The 23,693-nt window shown below is 38.2% G+C and overlaps 1 protein-coding gene across 1 annotated transcript in view; it reads right to left on the bottom strand.

The window, feature by feature from the left end:
- Positions 1-6,475: 6,475 nt before the first annotated feature.
- zfp64 (zinc finger protein 64 homolog (mouse)) overlaps positions 6,476-23,693 on the bottom strand; it is a 53,874-nt gene continuing 36,656 nt past the window's right edge. Inside the window, exons 4-6 of the mRNA XM_059980478.1 lie at positions 20,461-20,523; positions 18,878-19,129; positions 6,476-13,273 (exon numbers count right to left, since the gene is read on the bottom strand). Coding sequence (XP_059836461.1) covers positions 11,736-13,273; positions 18,878-19,129; positions 20,461-20,523 — 1,853 coding nt within the window. The 3' untranslated portion in view covers positions 6,476-11,735. The remainder of the gene's footprint in view (positions 13,274-18,877; positions 19,130-20,460; positions 20,524-23,693) is intronic.

Here is a 23,693-nt window from a genome sequence, read left to right as displayed (position 1 = left end):
TTTATTTCAATCATTCTCACTTCTTGTCTTGGGGCTACTGATAAAACTGTTGTTCGTCTCCAGCACTTGTTTGATTTTAGTTCGAGTATTTTACTTTTACATTGTCTATATTCACAAAATGTTTGTCACTTTCTCTGTAACAATTGTAAATTGATTTAACAGAGATACATTTTTACCCTCTGTTCATCCAACCAATGTCAATTTTAAAAATTCTTCACTGAAACTTTACTTAGCTCTATCAATTTGCAGTGAAAATGTCCCATTTTTCTCCCTAACTGTGGTTTCCTATGTTAGGTGGCATTCTAATATATCTTCACTTCTTCACTGGATCTATTTCACTCCATGGGTCCAACATGGCAAGGCCTCAAATATCAGTACATATTGTGCTCTGTGATTAACCTACAAATGTTTGTACTTAAGTTTATTGCATTGCAAGCTGCCCACCACCTTCTAGCTGCCAGCTCACGTTATTGGATTCTTTAGCATGCCAGTGTGAACTGATTTATTTCATAAAGGAGTGACAGACATCATGAGTTGCTGGTTCCATTTAATACTTAAGGCTGCACCAGTCCAGCTTGCATCTCTTAAATGGGAGGTACACTGTGAAGGCAGTACATTCTGGCAACTAGCAGAGAGTAATACATGCCCAGAAAATACTGAAAGAAAGAGTGGACTGCAAAGGATTTTGGACACTTCACCAGATTCCTTAGTAAGGAATCTAGATAGGGACGTGATATATGCAAAGAATCAGATGCATACCTAGCAGGCAGTGGGAGCAGATAACCTTGGAAGTTAATGTCAAGAACCAAGACATGAGCACCTGCATTTCCACTTGATTTATAATGTCTTTATGTGAGGCATATTGTAAATGAATGCATCTTTTATCCCATTACAAAGAGGAGCAGCAAGTTACAGCAGGGCCTACTGCAATCAGTAAAAAATCCTCCTACTGTATCAACCCATGTACATCTCTGAAAATAGAAAAAAAAAACTTTGAAACCACTGGATTTCAGCTGTAGACTCAGCAAAATCAACCAGGAGAAAATCAACCATCAAATACCCTCTAAGTGGAGAACACTATGCTTGTATAGTTCTGGGGGTTGGGGGAGGAACTTAATGTTCAGGAGAGGACACTGTCTATTCGTGTGATTTTAAAAGAGAGGTCCTTATGGATGACTGACCTTTAGATCAGCCTGATCTAAGCAATTCATAAACACTGCCTCACAACCTCAGCAATATGGCATTCCCCCACCCAAATCTGAACTACTGAAAGCATCTTAGAGCTCAAAGTGTGCTAACTCTTGGGGAAAAAATTCAGAGTTTATATTCCAATTTTTTATATATCAAATTTTATCTAAGCCAACTTCTATAATCAAAAGTATACTCATTTTCATTGCAGCAGTACCACAATTAAGGTTTCTTTGTTCCTAACTGGTTGAAATACTGCAATTTTATTATTTAGAACTTCGATCAATATAGACAGACATACTTTATTGATCCCGAGCGAAATTGGGTTTCGTTACAGCCGCACCAACCAAGAATAGTGAAGAAATACAGCAATAGGAACAAAGATTAATGAAGGGAGAAAGAATCTGGGGCAATTTCTTTAAGTGGTGTTAATTACAATAAATGTTCAAATATAAATTACTACAAAAATGTATTATTTGAGTTACAGCTTTCCTTTTACCAGAACAACTTTTAACCAGATTCCAGAGAACCCAGTGGAAGGATTTTTTTCCCGTCATCAAAACAAATCTGCTGTGGTGCATTTGCAATAAAGGTAATTTATCCAGAATTCATAATCCAAAGTTCAAAATAAACTTATTATCAAATATGTATATGTCTCCATATACAAACCTGAGTTTCATGTTCTTGCAGGAGTATACAAGAAATATGCAGTTTTTAATGGAAAAAATAAATACAATAGAATCAATGAAAAACTGCAAAAGATGGATTGTGCAAAAGACAGATTGTGCAAATACAAACAATAATAATGAAATAACACTGAGAGTCCTTGAAAATTATTCCATAGGGTGTGCCAGTGTTAGGAGCGAAATTACCAATGCTGGTTCAGGAGCCTGATGGTAGAAGGGTAATAACTGTTCATGAATCTGGTGGTGTGGAACTCAAGGCTCCTGTACCTCCTTCCTGATGACAGCAGTGAAAAAAGAGCATGGTCTGGATAGCAGGGGTCTTTATTGATGGACCTTGCTTTCCAGTGGCAATGTTCCTTGTATGTGTACTCAGTGAGACTTTTCTGTGATGGACTGGGCTGTTTCCACCACTTTTTTAAGCTTTCTTTTACATTCTTTTTTTGCTACTATAATCCTTCCCTAAAAATTTGAATCCCAGTGATTAAGAACAATTTCAATTTTTTTTTTGCATTTGAAAACAAGTTGTTTTGCATACAGTGAACTTGCAAGGCATAAAGTTAACGAAGTGCTGGAGCTAGTAATTTGATTAGGATGATGCAAAGGAGGAATGAGGTAGAGCTTGCTTATCCAAAATTCACACCTGAATGGGTACCATGTCAAATGGAGATGATTTGACAGTAATTTAATTACATCCGAAGCCAGTGATCCTTTGGTGACAAGGTGACAGGAGTAGAAGTTGAAGGAGGAAAAGGGGCCAAATGCATGAAATTTGGTCGACATATGAGAACCAGGCTGAATACAGAATCACCAAGAGGCAAAAATAGAGGTAGAACATAAAAGGAAATATAAACTTTTCTGATAGCATGGAATTGCAAATGATAAGGAGTATGGCTGTATTGGCACCGATGTCCAAGGGGAGGGTGGGGGGGGGGGAAGTGAAGAATGAGGAATTACTGTAGCTGGAGGCCTGGTGGTCAGTGTGGACTTTGTGGATAGTTGGGCCTGTTTGTTCTTTGACTCCAAATCAGACATCGACTAATGGATGTAAAGGAAATGAGTGAGTATGTGTATTTTGTATTTAATTTCATGAAGGAGAAGACTGTCATCAAAGTAAAAGACGTAGTTGAGATACAAAATGGGCCCAAACTTAATAAAAAGGAAACATTGGAATGCAGACTGTACTGAACTACTTATTGCCTTTAAAGACCAAAGTAATGGCAAATTGTGAACCTAATTGGTAACTCGGGGGGTTTTGGAATGGTATTTTGATTCATTTTGCACACTACTGATAGGCAGGCTCTTTTGAATTATTAAAACTTTTTTTTATGAACTGCCTGAATCAGACCCTGTAGAATCTGTACACATCTACAACAATCAATCACCATTTAAGTGCTGCATAAATCATTTATATTCTCTCTCCTATCCTGAAGTCTTTTACTGGTGATGTATTACCCATCTATATGACTGAAAATCCTTTTGTACTTCATCCATATCAAATTCTTCTCGTGTACGTCCAAGCACTGATGAGGCATTATTACATCAGAGAGAAAAATCACGATTAATACAAAACCTGTCACTGTATGTAGCTTCCAACAATACAGAAGGTAAGAGTATGAAGCTAATATTTTCCTTCTTTTGTCTGGCTAACCAAATGCAGAGATACAGCAAATAGTTAAATTGCAAGTCAAGAGGTTGTGTCAGTATTTATGGCTCAGTGGCACAAAATGCAATACCTTTATTCACTGAACTAACAGTGCAGCACTTATGCAGTGACAGAGAGGTAACTGGCAGGTGTGGTATATCTAAAGCAAATACAGATAACAGCAATGAAGTGCAAATAGAGGGATGTTTGTTTTAAATTAATATTGAAGCAGCATTGAAATTGAAGGATATTTTACATGGCACGTTCAGTAAAAGGAGCCTCAATGTCAGTTTGTAGTAAACTTGGATATGATTATTTAAGTAATCATTTGCTGTATGTTTTGCTGCCATTGGCAGATTGCTGAACTGCACTGTCTTCATATCTGCAATGAGAATTTTATTTGCATTCCAAGGTTTGAACCATAAAACCATTTCTCTCCCCCCCCAACATATCAAATTATTTATTTTGCAGAATTATCAACTTTATTACATTTTACAGAAGTTGTACCAGGCAAATTGGCAGCAACCCCATTGGCAATGAAGAAAATCAACATCTGCAGTCTTACACCAAGGTTTCATAAAATTCCAAGAGCTTCATTTGATATCTGTTACTTCAGCTAACAGTGAAAGTTACGCTTCATTGTTAGCTGAAGTAACAGTAAATGGGAAAAGCACAAAACCAATCTCTGCACATGGGATATCTATGGAAGAAACCACTGGTGTTCCATACATTTCAATAAAGCTCAAAAGACAAAAAGTAATTGATCTTCATGAAGAGGTATCGCAACTAGAAAAAGTGCATGAAATATTCTCCAAACTCCTTTACTTTCCCAGCCAACTCTTAAGATGTTGTTAGTTTTACAGGTGCATTCTTATTGTGGGACAATGACAGAATTTTCACACAGACTCATCAATAATCGGTGAAATCACAACCTTTAGTGAAGTCCAACCTGTTCACTATTTGGGGATCCTGTAACTAATAGGATCCTTGCATCGCTGGTTCAACTGAGATCAATGTCTCTAACTGCACACATTTTAAGTTACTCATGCTCCAATAAAGGACTTTTTTGTTAAAACAGTCAGCAGTACTGTTGCAATACAAAGAATTATGTGATATTTACCAAAGTATGGGAACAAAAATGTTCTGATTGATTTATACAACAGTGGTTAGAATGCAATGCAGAGTTTTGAGGCCACAGATGGAATTGCTATTTTTATTTATTTAGAGACTCTTCCGTTCCAATGAGCCAGTTAGATGCATGTGACCAATTAACCTACTAACCTGTACATCTTTAGACTGTGGGAGGAAACTGGAGAACCCAGAGGAAACTCACATAGTCATGGGGAGAACATACAAACTCCTTACAGACAGAGGCGGTAATTGAAACCAAGTCACTTGTGCTGTAAAAGTGATGTGCTCATGACAACGCTAACAGTGCTGCCCTCTGTCAGTAAATGAAGACGGATCATTAAATATAAATGTATTACTGTGAATGGGGTGACTGCTACAAAGAACACTTTATGGGTGGGGGTTGTTAGAGCAAAGAATAGTTTGCGTATTCGTTTTTGTGGGTGGTGGTAACTGAAGACATGAATATGTAAAAATCCAAACAAGCAAAGGACCACTTGCACATCATCCTAGGTTCATTTGCTCCCACCTCTCACCCTCCCAACCCATTACACACATTTTCCTGGAAGACAAGAGAAAACAAAAGGCTAATTTATGAAAGAAGTGTCTGAAAGACGTTTCAGATTCTTTTTTCAAAGGGGTTCCTGACGGCAGTCTTTCAAGATTCAGAAAATTGTAGTAACTGATCTTCTGGTCCCAGTTAAACCATCCTTTACATTTTATGATTTCTTCTATTCTCCTAGTTTAAGCAACAACTAAAATGCTAGAGGAACGCAGCAGACCAGGCAACATCTGTGGGGGGAAAGGGCCAGGTCACATTTTCGAATTGAAACCCTTTGATCTGGATCAGATCTTGTTTGTCTCTCCAGATTACAGTATCTGCAGTCCCCTCTTTCTCCATTCAGCATGCTTACTATGGAATGTCCAAAAGGAATGGACAATCACCGGAATAAATAGACAAATCTTTCCAAACGTAAAAAGTGCTTTCTGAAAAGAAGGGCAAAAAATCAATGCATCTTTAAAAAATATATATAGATACAATACTGTACTAGGTCTTAGGCACCCTAGATTTTTTATCTTGTTTCAGATGGTATGCCCTCCGCAGGCATTACCTGGAGAGACAGAAATAAGCGAAACAGCCAAAGCCTGCAGAAGAACTGAGGCAAATTCTCCAAGATTCTTGGAAGAACTAACCAGTCCAATTTCTTATAAAACTGCACAACTATGTACCTAAGAGAATTGATACAGCTTTAAATGCAAATGGGTGGTCACACCAAATATGGATTTGATTTTGTTTTCACTGTTTATCGCTCTTCATAGCATTTAAAAAATATTTAGTAACTTCTCATATCAATACTTTTGGAAGCATCTTCACTTTAAATAAGCTTTTTTTAACATATACCTAAGACTTTTGCACAGTACCGTATTGCTCTGGCTGAAAGATCTCCTTTTACATTTGCTATTTATGATCTATATTGGTATTGTGATTTTATCGTATTTGAAACAGAGTTCTAGAGAAAGAACATGAAAACGCAATTCATTTTAGACTGTTGAAATAAAGAGCCAGGGCAAACACAATAGACCACGTGACATTCTTCTGTGTTGTAAATTTCTATTTTTCAACATTAACATGGGAAAATACAGTTTTCCATTTAAAAGGGTGTGTTAATACTTTGTGGTCAGATGTCAACATATTAATTCACCAAAACATTTGTGTTTGCTAATGCTTGATTTCAAATGGTTTATTAATGGAAAAGGTATGGCTCCCAAAACAATCTTAGCCGAAATAGCATCGTTTCTTTCTCGTTGCCTACTTTCTACGTCTGTAAGTTAATACCAATCATAAAAAGAATGCTTGCTAGGCAATCTGCTTCATAAAAAATGAAATTCGTAAAGTGAAACAATTTTAGATATAGCAGAGACTGAGACACATGAGAGCAGGTTGAAAAAATGAAGGCAACAAAAGCTGTGGGAGCACGCGCGCTTGCACAACTGATCCGGCCCGCATGAAGTCGCATTTTTCTCAATCCGGCCTGTGACCGAAAATGAGTTTGACACCCCTGAACTACAGTATGTTTATTAATACCAATGGAAAAATGCTACTATAAACTTTATATTGTAAGTCTTATGCAGGTTAGATCCAACTGTAAAGCTTTAACCTAGTTATGCATGTCAGCCAGACATACATAAATCTCAGGAGGTATGAGTCAGTTGAATGGTCCATAAAGTTGACTAACTCGAACTAGTCATGGCAGCGAGCCAACCCCAGTGAAATTTTATTCCAGGAAACAATCTGGAAAGAATTTAAGAGGCAGTATCTCATCAACTTAATCTCATGGCTTGTATTTCAAAATGATCAGGTTAAATCAGCAGACTTCTAAACTCTGAATCATAAGGTAAATTTTATAGTGGCTAGACTTACTTCTATTGAGCAAGTTTAAAAAAAATCTATACACTGAGTGGTGTAGTGCCGGGTTTTTAAGCATTAACATTCTATAAAATCAAATTTATTTTGAATAGACAATATGACCAATCATTTTGTGCAATTGCACCAAATGGAAAAAGGACCAGACAATTCTATCTGCAACCATACCAGCATGTCTATGCCGTGCCAGACATCAGGGGCTTGTCTAATCACTGCATTATTTATAACACACTACTGCTCATGATCAAGAAGCACCATGTTAAATTTTTACCTCACTATAGACAGTCAACTGATATTAAGATAATTGACCAGGCAGCTTCAGAAATATCTGATCTCAGGAGAATGTGCGTCAATTAAGAGGGAACTTCTGCCTGATGGGCTCCTCATTCACTAGTTACCTCTGTGATGACATTACAGGCTGCATTCCATGTACTGGAGACTGAGGGAGAGTGGGAAATCTCAGGAAGGAAGCAGAGACACACCAATCAGCACAGAGCCTGTGCCCAGGATCTTCAGAAAGACTCCATCAACTATAAACAATGCGTTCACAGGCTAATCAGTCAGCACTGAGAAAGGCAATATTTGAGTGCAGATTAGTGTCTGGATTGCCCTCTCCATGTAGTCCAGATGACAGTGACTCTCAATTCCATGGGCATTGGATTGGTCCTGATTGGCTTATTTTTCAATTGCAGGTAAGTCATCCAGACAAATGATTTTTTTTGGTGTTGATTTAGGTCAGAAGAAGGTGACATCTCAGGTGCTATGATTTTTCAGCATTACCAGGTTTCCACCATTGAGAATACTCTTGTACCCTTCATGTCTCCCTTTAATTACCCAAATATTTTCCTCTGCGGATCTTGTGAAGAATTTTGTCATGGTGAATGCCATGATTTCTAGCAGTATTCACAACTCATTAGTCATTAAGGAATACACATTGCAAGACATTTCCACAGACAAACTCTGCTTGAAGGGATGAATCCTAAGAGTCAGGGCTACCTTACATTTCTGATGTTCCTTAGTTCTTCCCCCACTCACAGAATTAGGTGTCAATACATTGAGAATAATTTTCAAAACCACAACTGGCTCCTAATGATGTAATTCTATTGCTTATATTGGGTGGCCTGCAGTATGTACCCCATTGAGGTGAGAAGCACTCATCATCAACTGTTTATATCAAAGCAAAATCTAACTATATCTAAACAGAAAGCCATGATATTTGACAGAAGAGATACATATGTTAGCACCTTATCCATTTGGCAATTTCAACATCCTACAGAGAAGAAGTCATCACCCTGACACAGTGGTGTCAAGAAAACAACCTCTCCCTCAACGTCGCAAAAACAAAGGAGCTGGTTGTGAACTACAGGCTAACCCCTATTGACTTCAATGGATCTAGGGTTAAGAGGGTGAACAGCTTTAAGTTCCTCAGCATAAACATCACTGAGGAACTCACGTGGTCTGTTCATACTGGCTGTGTAGTGAAAAAGGTACAAGAGCGCCTCCTTCACCTCAGACGGTTGAAGAAGTTTGGTATGGGCCCCAAATTCTAATAACTTTCTATAGGAGCACATTTGAGATCATCCTGACTGGCTGCATCACTGCCTGGTAAGGGAACTGTCCTTCCCTCAATCACAGGACCCTGCAGAGAGTGGTGCAGACAATCCAGTACTTCTGTAGACTTGACCTTTCCACTTTTCAGACAATTTAAAAAAGACAAGCATCTAAAAAGGGCCTGAAGGTTCATTGGAGACCCGAGTCACCCCAACCACAAATTGTATCAGCTGATACCATTTGAGAAACAGTACTGCAGCATAAAAGCCAGGACCAACAGGCTCCGGGACAATTTCTTCCACCAAGTCATCAGACTGCTTAATTCATGCTGATGCAACTGTATTTCTGTATTATATGGGCTATCCTTTTGTACGTAATATTTATAATAGCACATTTAGACAGAGGCATAACATAAAGATCTTTACTCCTTATATAGTTGAAGGATGTAAGTAATAAAGTCAACTCAATTAAATTCAAAGCTTCACTTTGTGCCTTGGTGTCAGCTGGGTGTAATCTGAGCAGGGCCTTCCTCACAATGAAGAGGTCTGTGAAGAGGTGCATGCTTCTGTTCTTGAAAAAGAAATGCCAGTTCTTGTGTGCTATCTCCTGTCTGGCAACAGGGACAAAGTCTGTTCAGATCTCACAGCTCTTGCAAAGGAAGCAACCTGTTGTAGTATATGAAGAACATCCTTCTGCTCTAGCTCCAGAAGAAGTGCTAGTTGCTTCTGGGTTGCATCAATCCATTGAAGTCAGCAGTTTTATTTTCCTGAGAGGCATCCCTTTGCTTAGTGAAGACATCAGACTGGTCCCTGGTTTAAAGCCCAACTTGAGGACATCACTAAAGGAGCTCCTCAAGGCAGAGACCATCTCAACTGTTTCATCAATAAAAATCCTTCTGTGATAAGATCAGGAGTGTGGAAGCCTGAGGGTGATTGTACAATGATACAGTCTAATAAAGCCTATATCAAGACCAGACAATATTTAAAGCATAGGCTGATAAGTGGTAAGTAATATTCATGCCAGAGTAACTGTCTCCAGTGAAAGAGTTTGCCGATCCTAGGCATTTAATGATATTACCATCACTGTATGCACAATAAGCATTCAGAGAATTATCTCTGAAGCTTTTCTACCATCTACAAGTCAGGATTGGGAAGGAATAGTTTTCACTAGCTTGGATGACACAGCTAACATAAACTCAAAAAGAAATCCTATCATATCAAAAAGCTTCACTTTAATTTCAAGGACATGTAACAAAAATTGATGTATTAGGATAGACTTTAAATTCTTAATGACTGACATTTTGCATCCTCTCACTGCTGCTCTATGAAACTTAGGATCTTCAATATACAGATAAATGCTGAACTATAGACACAAGAAACGGCTGAGGCTGGAATCTGGAGTTAAAACTGCTGGAGGAACTTAGTGGCAGAGGTATAATCAATTTTTCAAATCAAGTCCTGCATCAAGACTGAAATCCTTCAGTTGGTATCAGCAATTCCCTGTCCAACCACAGGGTGCACTGTTTCATTAACTTTCCAAGAGTTAGAAAGTTCTGAGATGCCTTTACACAAATTTGATGGACAGGCACAAATGACTCAAGAAATTTGGTTGTTTGAAGTTCCACAGGCACTTCATATACACTCAAAGTTTTCTGTTCTCTGAAGACAATTAATTGCTTTGTGCTTGGATTACATAATGATTTAAGCAAGGATGCTGAGATAACTCAAGGTCAGTTTATTGATCCCTGTTAGTTATTGACACATGTTTCTTTTTCCTCATTATTGGAGTTTGATAATGAATCTTATAAACCTCTAATTTCAAAATAATGTTTAACTTGATACAGCACACTCCACAGATTATACTTCTTGTACTGGTAAACTTTTATTATCTAGCTTTGTTTGCAGTTGCATTCACGGAATAGTTACAACTCAAGCTATACAAGCTCTACCCCAATTAAAGTATAAGAATTTTATACATGCTTGCTGCATCCAGTTGATGATTCATTAAAAACTTATCCTGCTTCAAACGCAGTCAGATGCTTGGTAGCTGTAATTTAGTGGTTTAATTAACTTCAGATTAAAATTAAATCCATTATAGAATGATTGTGTTCATTATTAGATTCAATTAGAATGGAAGAAATAGGAGAAGCAAAATCATGAGAGAATTATATTCTGCATGAGGAACAATCTCCATTAGCTTTGTACACTTTATCCCTTTTAGCTTCAATTTTATCTCCCTCCAGGTGGTGCAGTTTACATTACCTACTTGAGTAAAATAATTTGATGCCACTTAATATGAAAATCTTTTGTTTTTCCTTGAGTATTTTTGCTCAGGAATTGTTTGGATAAAACCTATTGTTTACTTTTTGAATACTTTTGTTCATAAAGATCTGTAATCTGTGAACCCAAGCAGTCAAAAGATTATGAATGAATAGCCCATGGCAAACACATATTCACTGAAGATAATAACTTTAATTATGAATTCTTCCCAACTCCCCAGTTCTTGAATACCCAGTTCTGATGCTGATTTAGTTAATGCTAACTCCATAAGGACAAAAGCTTGAAAGGTTCACAAACGCCTGCACTTGCTCCCTACCCTTACTTACCATACTCCCTTCATCATTCAGTATGATTTATCAATAAGCTGTTTGATCAGACAAACATGAAAGAGAATATGATTCACTGATGCTTTTGCTCTTCCTTCTATTTTGGAGTGTATACTTGCAATGAGCAACTAAGTATTGAACTCACCCAAGAACAAAGTAATTAATATTCTGAATTATTAACTAAGGTCAAGATTTAAATCTAACCTCTGCTAACTTTAACAGCAGATGCAAGGTGAGTCTAGGATCTCAGATTACAACTATCAAGATAGTTTGTTGTGGGGATGGTCGCACTTCAAAGGCAACTGTGCAAAATAACCACACTTGCGGGACTAGAGCTGTCTACAGAACATAGCAAACAACACCGGATTCTACTTCATCACTGAATTTCAGTTAATTACACTGGGGCTCCATACCAGAAATATACCCATACTACATTGCCCACCTTTGAGTTTCAGTTAGAGAACAGGTAGGTTTTCTGTTTTTTGCACCGGAGGTGGGGTGCATTGGTTGTCAATCAGAAAGCTGAGAGGTATCCTGTAGCACTAAGGCTGATGGAGCACTGCACTCAGAATAGAAAGCCCTCTCAGAGAGCTGATCATCAGATGGCTGTGGCTGTGCTGTGGAAACAACCACTGGAAGACTCTGTATAATCACTCCTGAAGTGCTGATGCCAATACTGGATACCAAAAGACTGTTAGTTTCCTCAGACTGGGAGGGAAATTCTGTAGCTGGAGAGTTATGAGATGGGATTTGTAATACTGAGCAAGTAACGCTGGATGGAGCACCTGCTGGAACAAGAGAATAGGTTTGTTTAGATTCCTCAATCTGAGGTGATGAGGAGGAGAAGATAGGCGATGTTGAGGATGAGGAGGCAGTAGCAACAGTTTGGTTAGAATCACTAACTACAGTGACTTCTCTGCTTTCCTCTTGAATGAGGGCATTGAAGCCATCCAGATCTGAACAATTGATTGTAGGTTCAGTGATGAATGATTGGTTGTTTGAAGATTCCTGGCTAGCATCTGGTGTGGTCTGCATTAGAGCCTGATGAAGATTTTCTGTAGAACTTGAATCAACTGGGCTAAGTAAAGGGCCTTCCTGTTCTAAAGATGAGCTAGTTTCAGTTTCATTCTGGGATATTGTCTGTTGGGTTGGAGCAATCAGGCTGACCTGTTGTAACAGTTGCAGCTGGCTACTAGAGGTTACATCATCCCCATCTGGGCTGGATTCAGACACCACAGAATCTCTTATTGTAGGATGTTCACTTACAGCTTCTTGAACAATGGGGTTAGTTGGATTTAGCTGGTGGCTAACAATAATATTCACCTCTCCTTTGCTAAAGGATGTGACTGATCTTGATTGAAGATCACTAGGCATTGATGGAGAATTGCTTTGGTTATTATGATGCATCTGCAGATGTAGAACTCCTAGTTCACTGTTTTCACTGCTGTGGGACAAATCACGATGTTGATTCTTATGGCTGCGTAGTGAATCTTCCCTGACAAAACTTGCTTCACACAAGTCACATTTGAAAGGCTTTTTGGCATCCAGTTTGACCACTAACCTTGAACTGTTTTGTTTATGACCATCAATATCTTTCTTCCCTGCACCAGTCTTGTCCTTACCTATATGATGTTTCTTCATATGCATAAGTAGATTACTCCGTTGCTTTGAATCAAAGCAGCAAAATCTGCATCTGAAAGGTCGATCTTCAGAATGAATTCTTTCATGTACCTTCAGAGATCCCTTACTGGAACAGGAGTAGCTGCATTGCAAGCACTTTATCGGCTTATCTGGCTGGTGAGACCTCATGTGCTGCCGAAGAGTGGATTTATTGCCACACTGGAAGTCACAGTGAGGGCACTTGAAAGCATTCTCCATGCTATGCTTCACACGAACATGAGATCGGAGATTCCCCTTCATGGCACAGCGATAATCACAGTAGTCACACTGGTACGGTTTTTCACCAGAATGGATACGCATATGTCTCTTTAGGTCCGAATTGATTTTAAATTTAGCATCACACAATTGGCATTGGAAAGGAGCATCACCTGGGTAGCAGAGCAGAAATATACATACAAGATTATACAAGGCATGCTTCAAAACTAAACTTAAAGGTGAGACACCACCAGGTTTATACAAGACAGCATTAAAAACGAATAATTTAATTATCTGACGCTATTGGCAGTCATTCATAAAGAACAGATTTATGTTTCTGCATATGCCAAATTTCATGATGACTAAAACCGAAAGTGACAAATGTTTTAAATTATTCTAGCAAATAAAATGTGCTTTCCCGCTCTGTTTCAACATTCGACTCTTTCAAATGTTCTTATGCCATCAAACTTCATGCTTTACAAGCTTCTTTTAAATGCCTTCAGCAGAAATTTTTCAAATATCTGCACGGGAGACTGTGAAACTTGATCAATAAATCATAAGACAAGATAATGTGATTTGGATAGATCACAAATGGCAATGGAAAAAAAAATTGAGAGTGTGCGACATAACAGTACATGAAGAAGGAAACAGCAAAAGAAATAAAAATCAATGACGTCAAACATGAGAGCAAAAACAGAAAGTAGCTCAAGGCCAATTAATAGATTGCAATAAGCAGATAACAATCTTAGAGTATGAAAATAATAAAAAGCAGTTTTTCTGGCTTTTAAAAATAAACTCATAACTGAATAAACATAATTCTATATTTATGCACAAACTTTGATAGTTAAGAATATAAAGCCATACACAGCAGGTGTCAAGCATTTTCACATTTCTGTTCTCAAAAGTCTAAAAATTCTAAACATAGAATCAGTTGGTTACTGGAATGTTTTAGGGAGTTTCCATTCAAGTTTTATTTCAATTTGTTTTTCTAATTGTATTATATTATCTAATGTTTTACTATTACAGGAATTATTTATCTTTAGATTGGTTGTTGATATTAATGAACAATGGTTAAGAATGGTTAATGCACACAATACAAATCTTATGTTAAGTCAGAGAATGAGTATTCTAATTGTAATGTGACCTCAGCGAATTGTCTATTATAAAATGTTAGCAATATCATTTGCACATGTACAGCAGATTTGGAATATTGGCCCTCATAATACCATAGTGGTAGCATTCAAATTTTACCACAACTAATAATCACCAGCAGCGGCTATGCACATAAACAATAGAGGGCATTGATCTGACATTTTGCTCAAACCAACTTTGGCAAGTATCAACAGAGATATGACAATTGTCTACACCCATGGTCTGCTGATTTATCATGACAGAATCTTAGTTCTATAATTATTGTTTCCTGTGTGGTCTTTCAGTACATCATAATATACTTGTCATACTGTTTTTCTCTGTTTAGCAGCAGAGCATGTTTTACAGTGAAAACCCTACAGTACCTAATCAGATACAAGCACCACCCAGTGTAGTAATTATACCGAGAAACATAGAAAACCTACAGCACAAAACAGGCCCTTCAGCCCACCAAGCTGTGCCGAACATGCCCTTACCATATACCTGTCCAGGAGTCTCTTAAAAGACCCTATCGTATCCGACTCCACCACTGTCACTGGCAGCCCATTCCACGCACTCACCACTCTGTGTTAAAAACTTACCCCTGATATCTCCTCTGTACCTACTTCCAAGCATATTAAAACAGTGCCCTCTCATGCTAGCCATTTCAGCCCTGGATAAAAGCCTCTGACTATCCACATGATCAGTGCCTCTTATCATCTTATACACCTCTATCAGGTCACCTCTCATTTTCTATCACTCCAAGGAAAAAAGGCTTTCAACTACCTAGAGATTCCAAGGATTTGACCCTGTATCTATACAATAAGCAGATAACCTCCCTGTGAAGTTTATACCTTGTATGCCCCAACCCCGTGAAGTCTGCACCTTTTCTGCTTCCTCCCTTTGAAGTTTACACCGTGTCTGCTACCTCTTTTCAAGGAAGAAGCAGAGGTTCCTCAGATCTTCCTCATGTACAGTAGGATAGAGGTGTAAAAAAGATTCTACATCATAGTAAAGATGAGTCTGCTGGGACCAGGTAATTGGACACTGAATGTCGCGAAGCTCGTCAGCTGGATAGTGGGAAAAAAATGGATGTGAGGGGAAAGAATAATTCTGATAAGGCAAAGGCATTCTAAAACCGTAAGTCTTCCAGGTTTGTTCTTTTTGTAGATTTCAGGGAGGAGAAACAAGTCCAAAATATACAGGGCTGGGATACAGTAAGAGTGGAAACTGTGGACAGAAGATCTCCTAAGGAAATGAAGTCCATGACTGTCAGGATGACCATGGCTGAGGTTCAGTGATTGGGTCATTATCCAAAGGGAGGAATGAGATGCCCAACAGCCGATGGCTGGCTTCTACAAGATAGTCTCCAGACCACTTTAGCACAAACTTTGTTTAATGACAACATCAGGGCTAGTTCTTAGTGACTGGAGTGCTGCAAGCTCAGAAGGAAGTAAGTTAGAATACAAGAGGGGAGTGGAAAAAATGTCTCAAGTCAGCTCTCAATCACCGTCCATCTGATCAAAGACACCATTGACAATACCATCAAGTACTCATAAATTCAGAGGAAGTAACTTCAATGGAAGATCTGCAGCAGTCAGAGCAACCTAGAGAAGAAACTGAAATGGTCCAATTCGGTAGCTCATCACCACCTTCTCAAGGACAAGCAGGAGTCGGCAAGAAACTTTTGCCTTGTCAGCTTCATCCATTCCCCGAGAAATGGATCAATAGATAAAGCTACTGAGTGGGTCCTTCTGTAAAGATCAGCATTTACAAATGCCTAGAACAAGACTGTATCTGGTTCAAATATTTTGTTCATGTTCAGACACTGGGATGACCACTTGACTAAGATATCCTAAAAGGTTGGCAAAGAGCTAATGGAAATTTGGGGGAAATAATGTACAACTGCAACAATTTGTTCCCTTATCTAAGCAGCAACAGCTGTACTATTTTTAAAAGCAGACCTTTCAGAATCAGAAACAAAATCAGATTTACTATCACAAATTTGTTGTTCTGTGGCAGCAGTACAATGGAGAATCAAAATTACTATAAACTGTAAGATTAAAGAAATATTGCACAAAAGAAGTATAATAAGGTAGTCTTCATGGACTATGGAGAAATCTAATGAATAAGGGAAGAAGCTGCATGATTCAGGTTCCTGTCCCTACTTCCTGATGGCAATAATGAGAAGAGGCCATGTCCTGGATAGTGAATGCCCTTAGTGATAAATGCTGCCTTTTGAGCAAAGCTTCAATGAAGAAAACAACTTAGTAGAAACAGACAGTGAAAGTTAGAGAGTCATATGGCATGTAAAAGGTCCTTTGGCTTAACTTGTCCATACCGACCAACTGTCTAGCTGAGTAGGTTCCTTTGTTTGTCCCATAAGCCTCTAAAACTTTTCTGTTCATGTACATGTCTAAAAAGCCTTTAAGTGTAATGGTATCCACCTCTGCAGCTTCCACTGGCAATTTACTTCACTTACCCACCATCTTCAATGCCATTTTCATCAATCTGTCTACATGTCTTCACTTTCAGGAAACTATGTACTTCTGTCCCTAGATTTCTGTTCTAGAACACTTTCCAAGGCCTTATCATTTACTCTGCAAGTCATACCCTGGTTTATCTTACCAAGGTGCAACACGGTACATTTGTTAAATTCCATCTGATATTTCCACAGCTGATTCAGATCCCATTATAATCTTAGATAAGCCACTTTGCTGTCCACTATACCATCAGTTTTGTTGTCATCCACAAACTTCCTAAATCATGCCAACTACATTCTCATTCAAATTGGTGATATAGATGATAAGGAACAGCACCAATCGTTTGGGTACACCTCCAATCACAGGACTTCAAAATGAATAACAACTCCATTACCATCCTCTGACTCCTTCCACCAAGTCAATTTTGTGTCCAATTGACTAGTTCACCTTGGAACCCATGTGACTTAATCTTCCAGACCAGCCTACTATTCAGAATCTTGTCAAAGGCCATGCTAAAGCCCACATAGACAATGTCCACTGCCATTTCTCTTCATCACCTCATCAAAAAAACTCAATCAAATTTGTGAGACATGATTTCCCACACACAAAACCATGCTGACTATCCCTAATCAGCTCTTGCCTTTCCAAACTCTGGAAGATCCCATCACTCAGAATATTCTCCAGTAATTTTCCAGCTACTGTTGTTAGGCTCACTGGATTGTAGTTCCCCGGCTTGTCAATGCAGCATAAAAGTTCAACACCCCTTGTTTTCAAGTACCTAACCATGGCAAAAGATGATGTAAATAGCTGGTCAGCAAAATCCCTGTGGAATAAAGAATTAAACTGGCAGACAACAGGAGGCTCAGAGTCACTCCTATGGACTGAACGCATGTGCTTAGGCTCGAATGCTGGTCCTGTCCTACTGATCTGCATTTTGCAACCCCAACATTCTTTTCTCTTGGTTGTTTTGCACATGTTCTCAGTCTTTCAAGGCTCCCATTCCCTAACTGACAGGGAATTTTGTTTACACCTTATCTTTATAGTCATCATGGTTATACTGTCAGACATTACCTTCCCACCCAGTACCCCTCCAACATTCCTTACTACTTTATAAAACTCTTTTTGTCTCCTTTTTCATTCTGATGAAGGGACTCTGACCTGAAATGTTGACTCTGTTTATTCCCACAAATGCTGCCTGCTCTGCTATTTTAAACCATTAACAGTTTTTGTTTTAGATTTCCTGCATCTATAGTTTCTTTGATTTTCACAACTGGATTGAAGAGTTTGTTTTGCTGTCAGAAGATATGAGGAAAGAGGCTTTGTTTTGCTGCAGGAGAGTTTAGTATCAAGAGTTTACATAGTTTAAGCAACCAAGAGCAAGAATTGTGGTTTTGAATGTATTTTTCTTGTTTGAATCAGTATTATTAATTTAGTAAAAATTGCAGGTCATGAAATTTAACTTAATAGACAAGCTGGCATAATGGTTAGTGTGATGTATGTGGCTCTCATTTCAGTAGCACCAAGAACCAGCCCTCACGAGCTAACCATAACTATGATCCAGCCCAACCTTTATATGTATGCCTTTTCACATATGCTGACTTCCTGATGACACAAACTTAAACACAAGAGATTCGGCAGAATTTTGAATCATCAGGACTGGACGGGAAGAGAGAAAATCCAGAATAAGACAGTGGGGTAAGGGGAAGGAGTACAAAGTGGCAGAAAGGAGAAGCGAGGTGAGCAGGAACTAAGCAGGTGGGGGAAGAGGAGATGAAATGAAAAGCTGCGAGGTGATAGGTGGAAAATACAAAGGACAGAAAAAGAAGGAATCTTATAGGAGAAGGCAACGAACCATGGGAGAAAGAGAAAAGGAGGGGCACCAAAGGAAGGTGATAGGCAGGTGAAGAGAATAGAAGTGGTAAGAGGGGAGTCAGAATAGAGGATGTTAAAAGGGGTAGGGGTAGGGGAAAGAAATTAACAGAAGTTAAGTGAAATTGATGTTTAAGCTGTCAAAATAGAGGCTACCCAGGCTTGCTCCTCCAACCTGAAAGTGGCCTCATTGTGATGGTAAAGGAGGCCATGGACTGACATGTCGGAATGGGGTGTGGAATTAAAATGGCTGGCCAGTGGGAAATCCAGCCTATGTTTGACAGACATAAGACTTACCAGTGTGAGAGCGAAGATGAATAATGAGCTGACTGGAGCTATGGCTGGCATAGGGACATATCTGGCACTTAAATGGACGCTCATCAGAGTGGATCCTGAGGTGCTTTTTCAGGCTGCTGCTGTCAGCAGCAGCATAATTACAGTGCTGGCACTTGTGTGGCTTCTCTCCAGTATGTGAACGATTATGCATCTTCAGCTTATCTAGGCGACTGAATCTCTTGTTGCAAAGATCACACTTGAATGGTTTTTCACCTACAAAACAGAAACTTGAAATGATAAATTTGGAAAAGAAAATTTGCCTAACTATGAGCTCGATTTCAGACCGTACGTCCTCATCTAAACATGTTGTAACTTCATTTGAGGTAGGACATGCACATATTATTAACTATTAGAATCAAGTTGGAAATGATGAAATTCATAGCAATTAACTAACTATTCAGCCTCAGAGTACTGCGTAATCTAATATACTGTCAAAAAATGAAAAGACAGGTTAAAATAATTCTCTTTTAAATAAGCATATATACACTGAAATAAGCCTCAACCTGAAAGAATCATTGTAAATATTTTAAACATATTTTGCAAAATGAAATGCAGGAAGAGTACAGTAATTGTACAAATAGGAAATAAACAAAATCAGGTGGCAAATGAAGCTATGGGCCCATCATTCACCCTCTCTTTCTAAATGCAGCACTGGTAAAAGATCACAAGATAACAGAGAAGAGAGACCATATCAGTGCCATCCAACTATCATCATATCACTTGCCCGACTACAACAAATTTGCAAAGGCAGATATCTACTCCCCTTAGGGAAGTACCATGTATAGCAAGGAAACTTTTCATGGAACTGGGAACAGATGCCTTAACATTTACATTGTAAATTGAATAATGAAATAAGGCTAGCTATTAAATTATTCTATTAGTTCAGTAAGCCAGAGGCAATCATGCATTACATTGCAATTACAAGATCATCTATTGAAAGGGGGAAGAATCAAACACTACTTCCTTCATAATACAAATTACAGAACAGTACAGAACTTACTAATCAGCCTGCCTAAACTTAAAACCAAATTGTTTATATATGAACATCATCAAAATTATCCTGCAGAACACCACTAATCAAGTCAGAATATGACCCCTTGATCACTGTTCTTTGTCTTTTATGCCTAAACTAATTTTGAATTTGTAGCTATTGTAGCTGCCAAAAGAGTATTTACAATGTTTTATTAGGGAAGACAATAGTAAAATCTCCAGTGAACTATAAACCAGGTGTCATTTCCCCCTACACTCATAGCCTTCACTTAAAAGGTTTGTTTACTTGCCAACCGGATTACTTTCTCACAAGTAAAATCACTGGAAATAATTGAATAGTAAAGTTACAATAAATTAAAAACAGAAAGCGCTGGAAACAGTCGGCTGGTGAGGCACCTGTGGAGTGAGAAGCAGGTTAATGATCAGTTCTGAAGATCAGACTTCACAGATGTAATCTGATCTTCTATTTCCAGGTTTTCCTGCCTTTATATTACGGTAGATTTCCAGAACCTGTAATGTTTTGTTTTTCAAACAATACAAGAAGCATGTCTTACCTGTGTGAGTTCTTAAATGTCGATCTAAATCTTTATTTCCATGGGATGTTTGAAATGCACAACCTAGAGGCAAAAATAAAATTTGTATACATTATATGAAATAACTTCTTCGATTCTCCCAAAGACTCATCAGGTTAGCATTGCTTGATAGATTTTTAAGCAGTAGAGACTGAATGTACCTTGTGTTTGCTTTAGAATTAGGTTGTTAACTATAAGCAGAAATGGTGACTGCTACAATTGTCGCTGACATCAAATTCCAGGCAGAGCAGAATTTTAAAAAAATCTTTTGTTTTCATTTTTGCTTGTACCTTTCACTGCCACCATCAACTCCCACACCTCTCTTGCAACCCTCACCCCAACATCTTCCCCTCTGGAAAGAATACAACTGATCATGCTCCATTCTGGCCTTTATACTCCATCTTGATTTCCATCGTCCTACCATTGGCTGCTTTGTTTCCAACATCTAGGGAAACTGTTCTTGAATTATCAAACTGCTCCTGTTCTTTTTTATAATTCTCTCTTCTTTGCAGATTCTTCTTGCTATGATGACATCTTTTTTTCAGCTGGCCTGATAATCTTGTGACTTATAAAATTTTGATTGACTAAACACCTTTATTTTAATATATTGAAGATTTTGTATAAATTCAGGTTAATGTTTACATTTCTGAATACTAACCATTGAGGGTGTGATAAGAATTGGCTGTGAAGAACACACAATCTTTCACATTAGCCTGGGAAATGAGGCAAATGCTGATGGCTAAGCAAATGCCGTGATTTTAGGACAGAAGAAAATGAACAAAAAGGCTTACGTATTATGCCTGGGAAATTGAAGGTCAAATATGATTCCAAGCCGTGTGGATTAATGCATAAATTAAAACACTGGGAGAAAATACAAACTATGTACCTTCTCATGGTGAATATAAAATAGAAAATGTGGAAATTTTGAGGAAATATTGTCTCGCAAATCACATCATTGGCAAGAAAATATCAATTTTGTTTAAACAGTGATCTACATTCAATCTCATTGTACCAAATTCCAAGCACAAAATCTATTAAAAGAAAATAACTCCAAAGTTATCTATAACTCTTACTGTAATACTGAAATTTAACATACTTCTTGTTGTAGCATAGAAGAGTTATTAATTTTCCACTTTACGTATAGAACTCACACAGCAACATTTTAGCTTCTACAGACAATCGCTGCGTACAGGTTATAGTAATTTCTGTAGTGTATCATATATTAACTTGTGGCAGATTACAAGACCTTTCACGATCATGTCTATTCTAAAAACAGGTTATAATAAATTCTCTGTGTTCCAATTTTATTGAAATGGTCAGGGTGAATTTTCTTCTCAGAGTACGTAGATAGACTGGATTTGTCAGTCCCCTGCAACAATGCTTGAAGATATACTCCATGTTATACTGTCATAATCTTTGAAAAATGTGTGTGTTTCCTATTCAGTGGCTATAACTGGACTTCTCCACTTGCAATTCAAACAGAAGGCTACTGAATAGTGGCCACAATAAACCCTTTACAGGACCTAAAAGAATTAAGCTGAGGAGATTAGTTTATTTTTCAAGAATGCTGTTTCACCTGGGACACTTCACTACATTAAAGAGAAGTTGCTCTTGGTCTCATCCAGCATAAGCTCCAGGAATAGCAGGACTAAAGATAAGTTACTGTTCTATAGATTTGCTAACTATGTCTGCAGAAAAAGAATCTCAGGGTTGTATGTGGTGACATGGATTTACTCTGATAATAAATTTTACTTTGAACTTTAAATGGGGCACAATTCAGTAATAAACTGAAGGTCTTTGGTTTTGTGCTGGTCCTATCCTGTTGCAGATGTGGCTACAGTGCATTCATACTCAGTACTGAAGACAGAAAGATGTGGCAACCCAGTACAAAGGTTCTCATGCTAACATGCTACATAAACAAATTACTTTGTAAACCTGAGCAGAAAAATTATTTGAAATTCTTTTGCCAACACTGCAGCAACTATTAAATATTAAGCAGCAAAAATATTAATATTACTCGGGTTTTTGCTAATTGATGTAAAAAGTGCAAAAGAAATAAAACTGTAGTTTATAGGCAAGGAGCATTGAAATGAAATGGAGTGAATTACTAGACTATCAAAACTCCATTCTATGGACAATCCCCAATTATTGCATAGCGTTAATCACATACTGAAACAAGTGGTCCCATATGCAAGAGCTTCCACTCCATCAGTGGAGTGAGCAGCTTCAAGTTGCTGGGCATCAACATTTCTGCAGATCTATCCCAGGCACAATATATTGATGCAATTACAAAGAAGGCACGATAGCAGCTATATTCATTAGGAGTTTGAGGAGATTTGGTCTGCACCGACACTCTGACAAATTTCTACAACATTCTAACTGGTTGCATCACCTTCTGGTATGGAGGGGCTGCTGCACAGGATTGGAAAAGGCCACAGAAAATTACAAACTCAACCATGTCCATCATGGGCACAAGTCTCCCTGGCACTGAGGATATCACCAAAAGGTGATGCTTCAAAAAGGTGGCACCTATCATTAAAGACCCCACCCCCAATCACCCAGGACATGCCCTCTTCTCATTGTCACCATCAAAGAGGAGGTACAGGAGCCTGAAGCCTCAATGTTTTAGGAACAGCCTCTTCCACTCTGCCATCAGACTTCTGAATGGACAATGAATCCATGTACACTAACTTATGGTTTTACTCCCTTTGCACCACTTATTTAATTTTATGTATATTTCAATTGTAATTTATAGATTTTTTTATTATGCATTGCACTGTACTGCTGCCACCAAAAGTAGCACATTTCACAATATATGCCAGTGATATTAAACCTGATTCCGATTCACTGGGAGTGAAATTAATACCGCAGTTTTAAAATCAAAAAGCACAAAAGAAAGGTCTGGAAGAGCCAACAAAAGTTTCTTCTGGAGAGAATAGTCTTCCAGCTTATAATAATTTTTCTCGATACAATCCTGGAGCCTAAGGAAAGACTGCTAAAAGAACACAGACCAACTCTCAATAGACAATTACTGGAATTAATGCTTCAATTTTTATCTACCATGTCCATTAAGCCCTCAGGTTGTAAATAGGCACTGGCAGGATTTGGCTTTTATTCCTTGAAGAAATCTCACTGGGTCTTTTATCTATGGGAGAAGTTGGGTAGAATCAAATTCAAACATTTCCTACCTCCCAACTCCACTCCACCCATTCCAT

This window comes from Hypanus sabinus, chromosome 9, assembly GCF_030144855.1.
Source record: "Hypanus sabinus isolate sHypSab1 chromosome 9, sHypSab1.hap1, whole genome shotgun sequence".
Classification (NCBI taxonomy): domain Eukaryota; kingdom Metazoa; phylum Chordata; class Chondrichthyes; order Myliobatiformes; family Dasyatidae; genus Hypanus; species Hypanus sabinus.
This window is presented reverse-complemented; position numbering and strand designations above follow the sequence as displayed.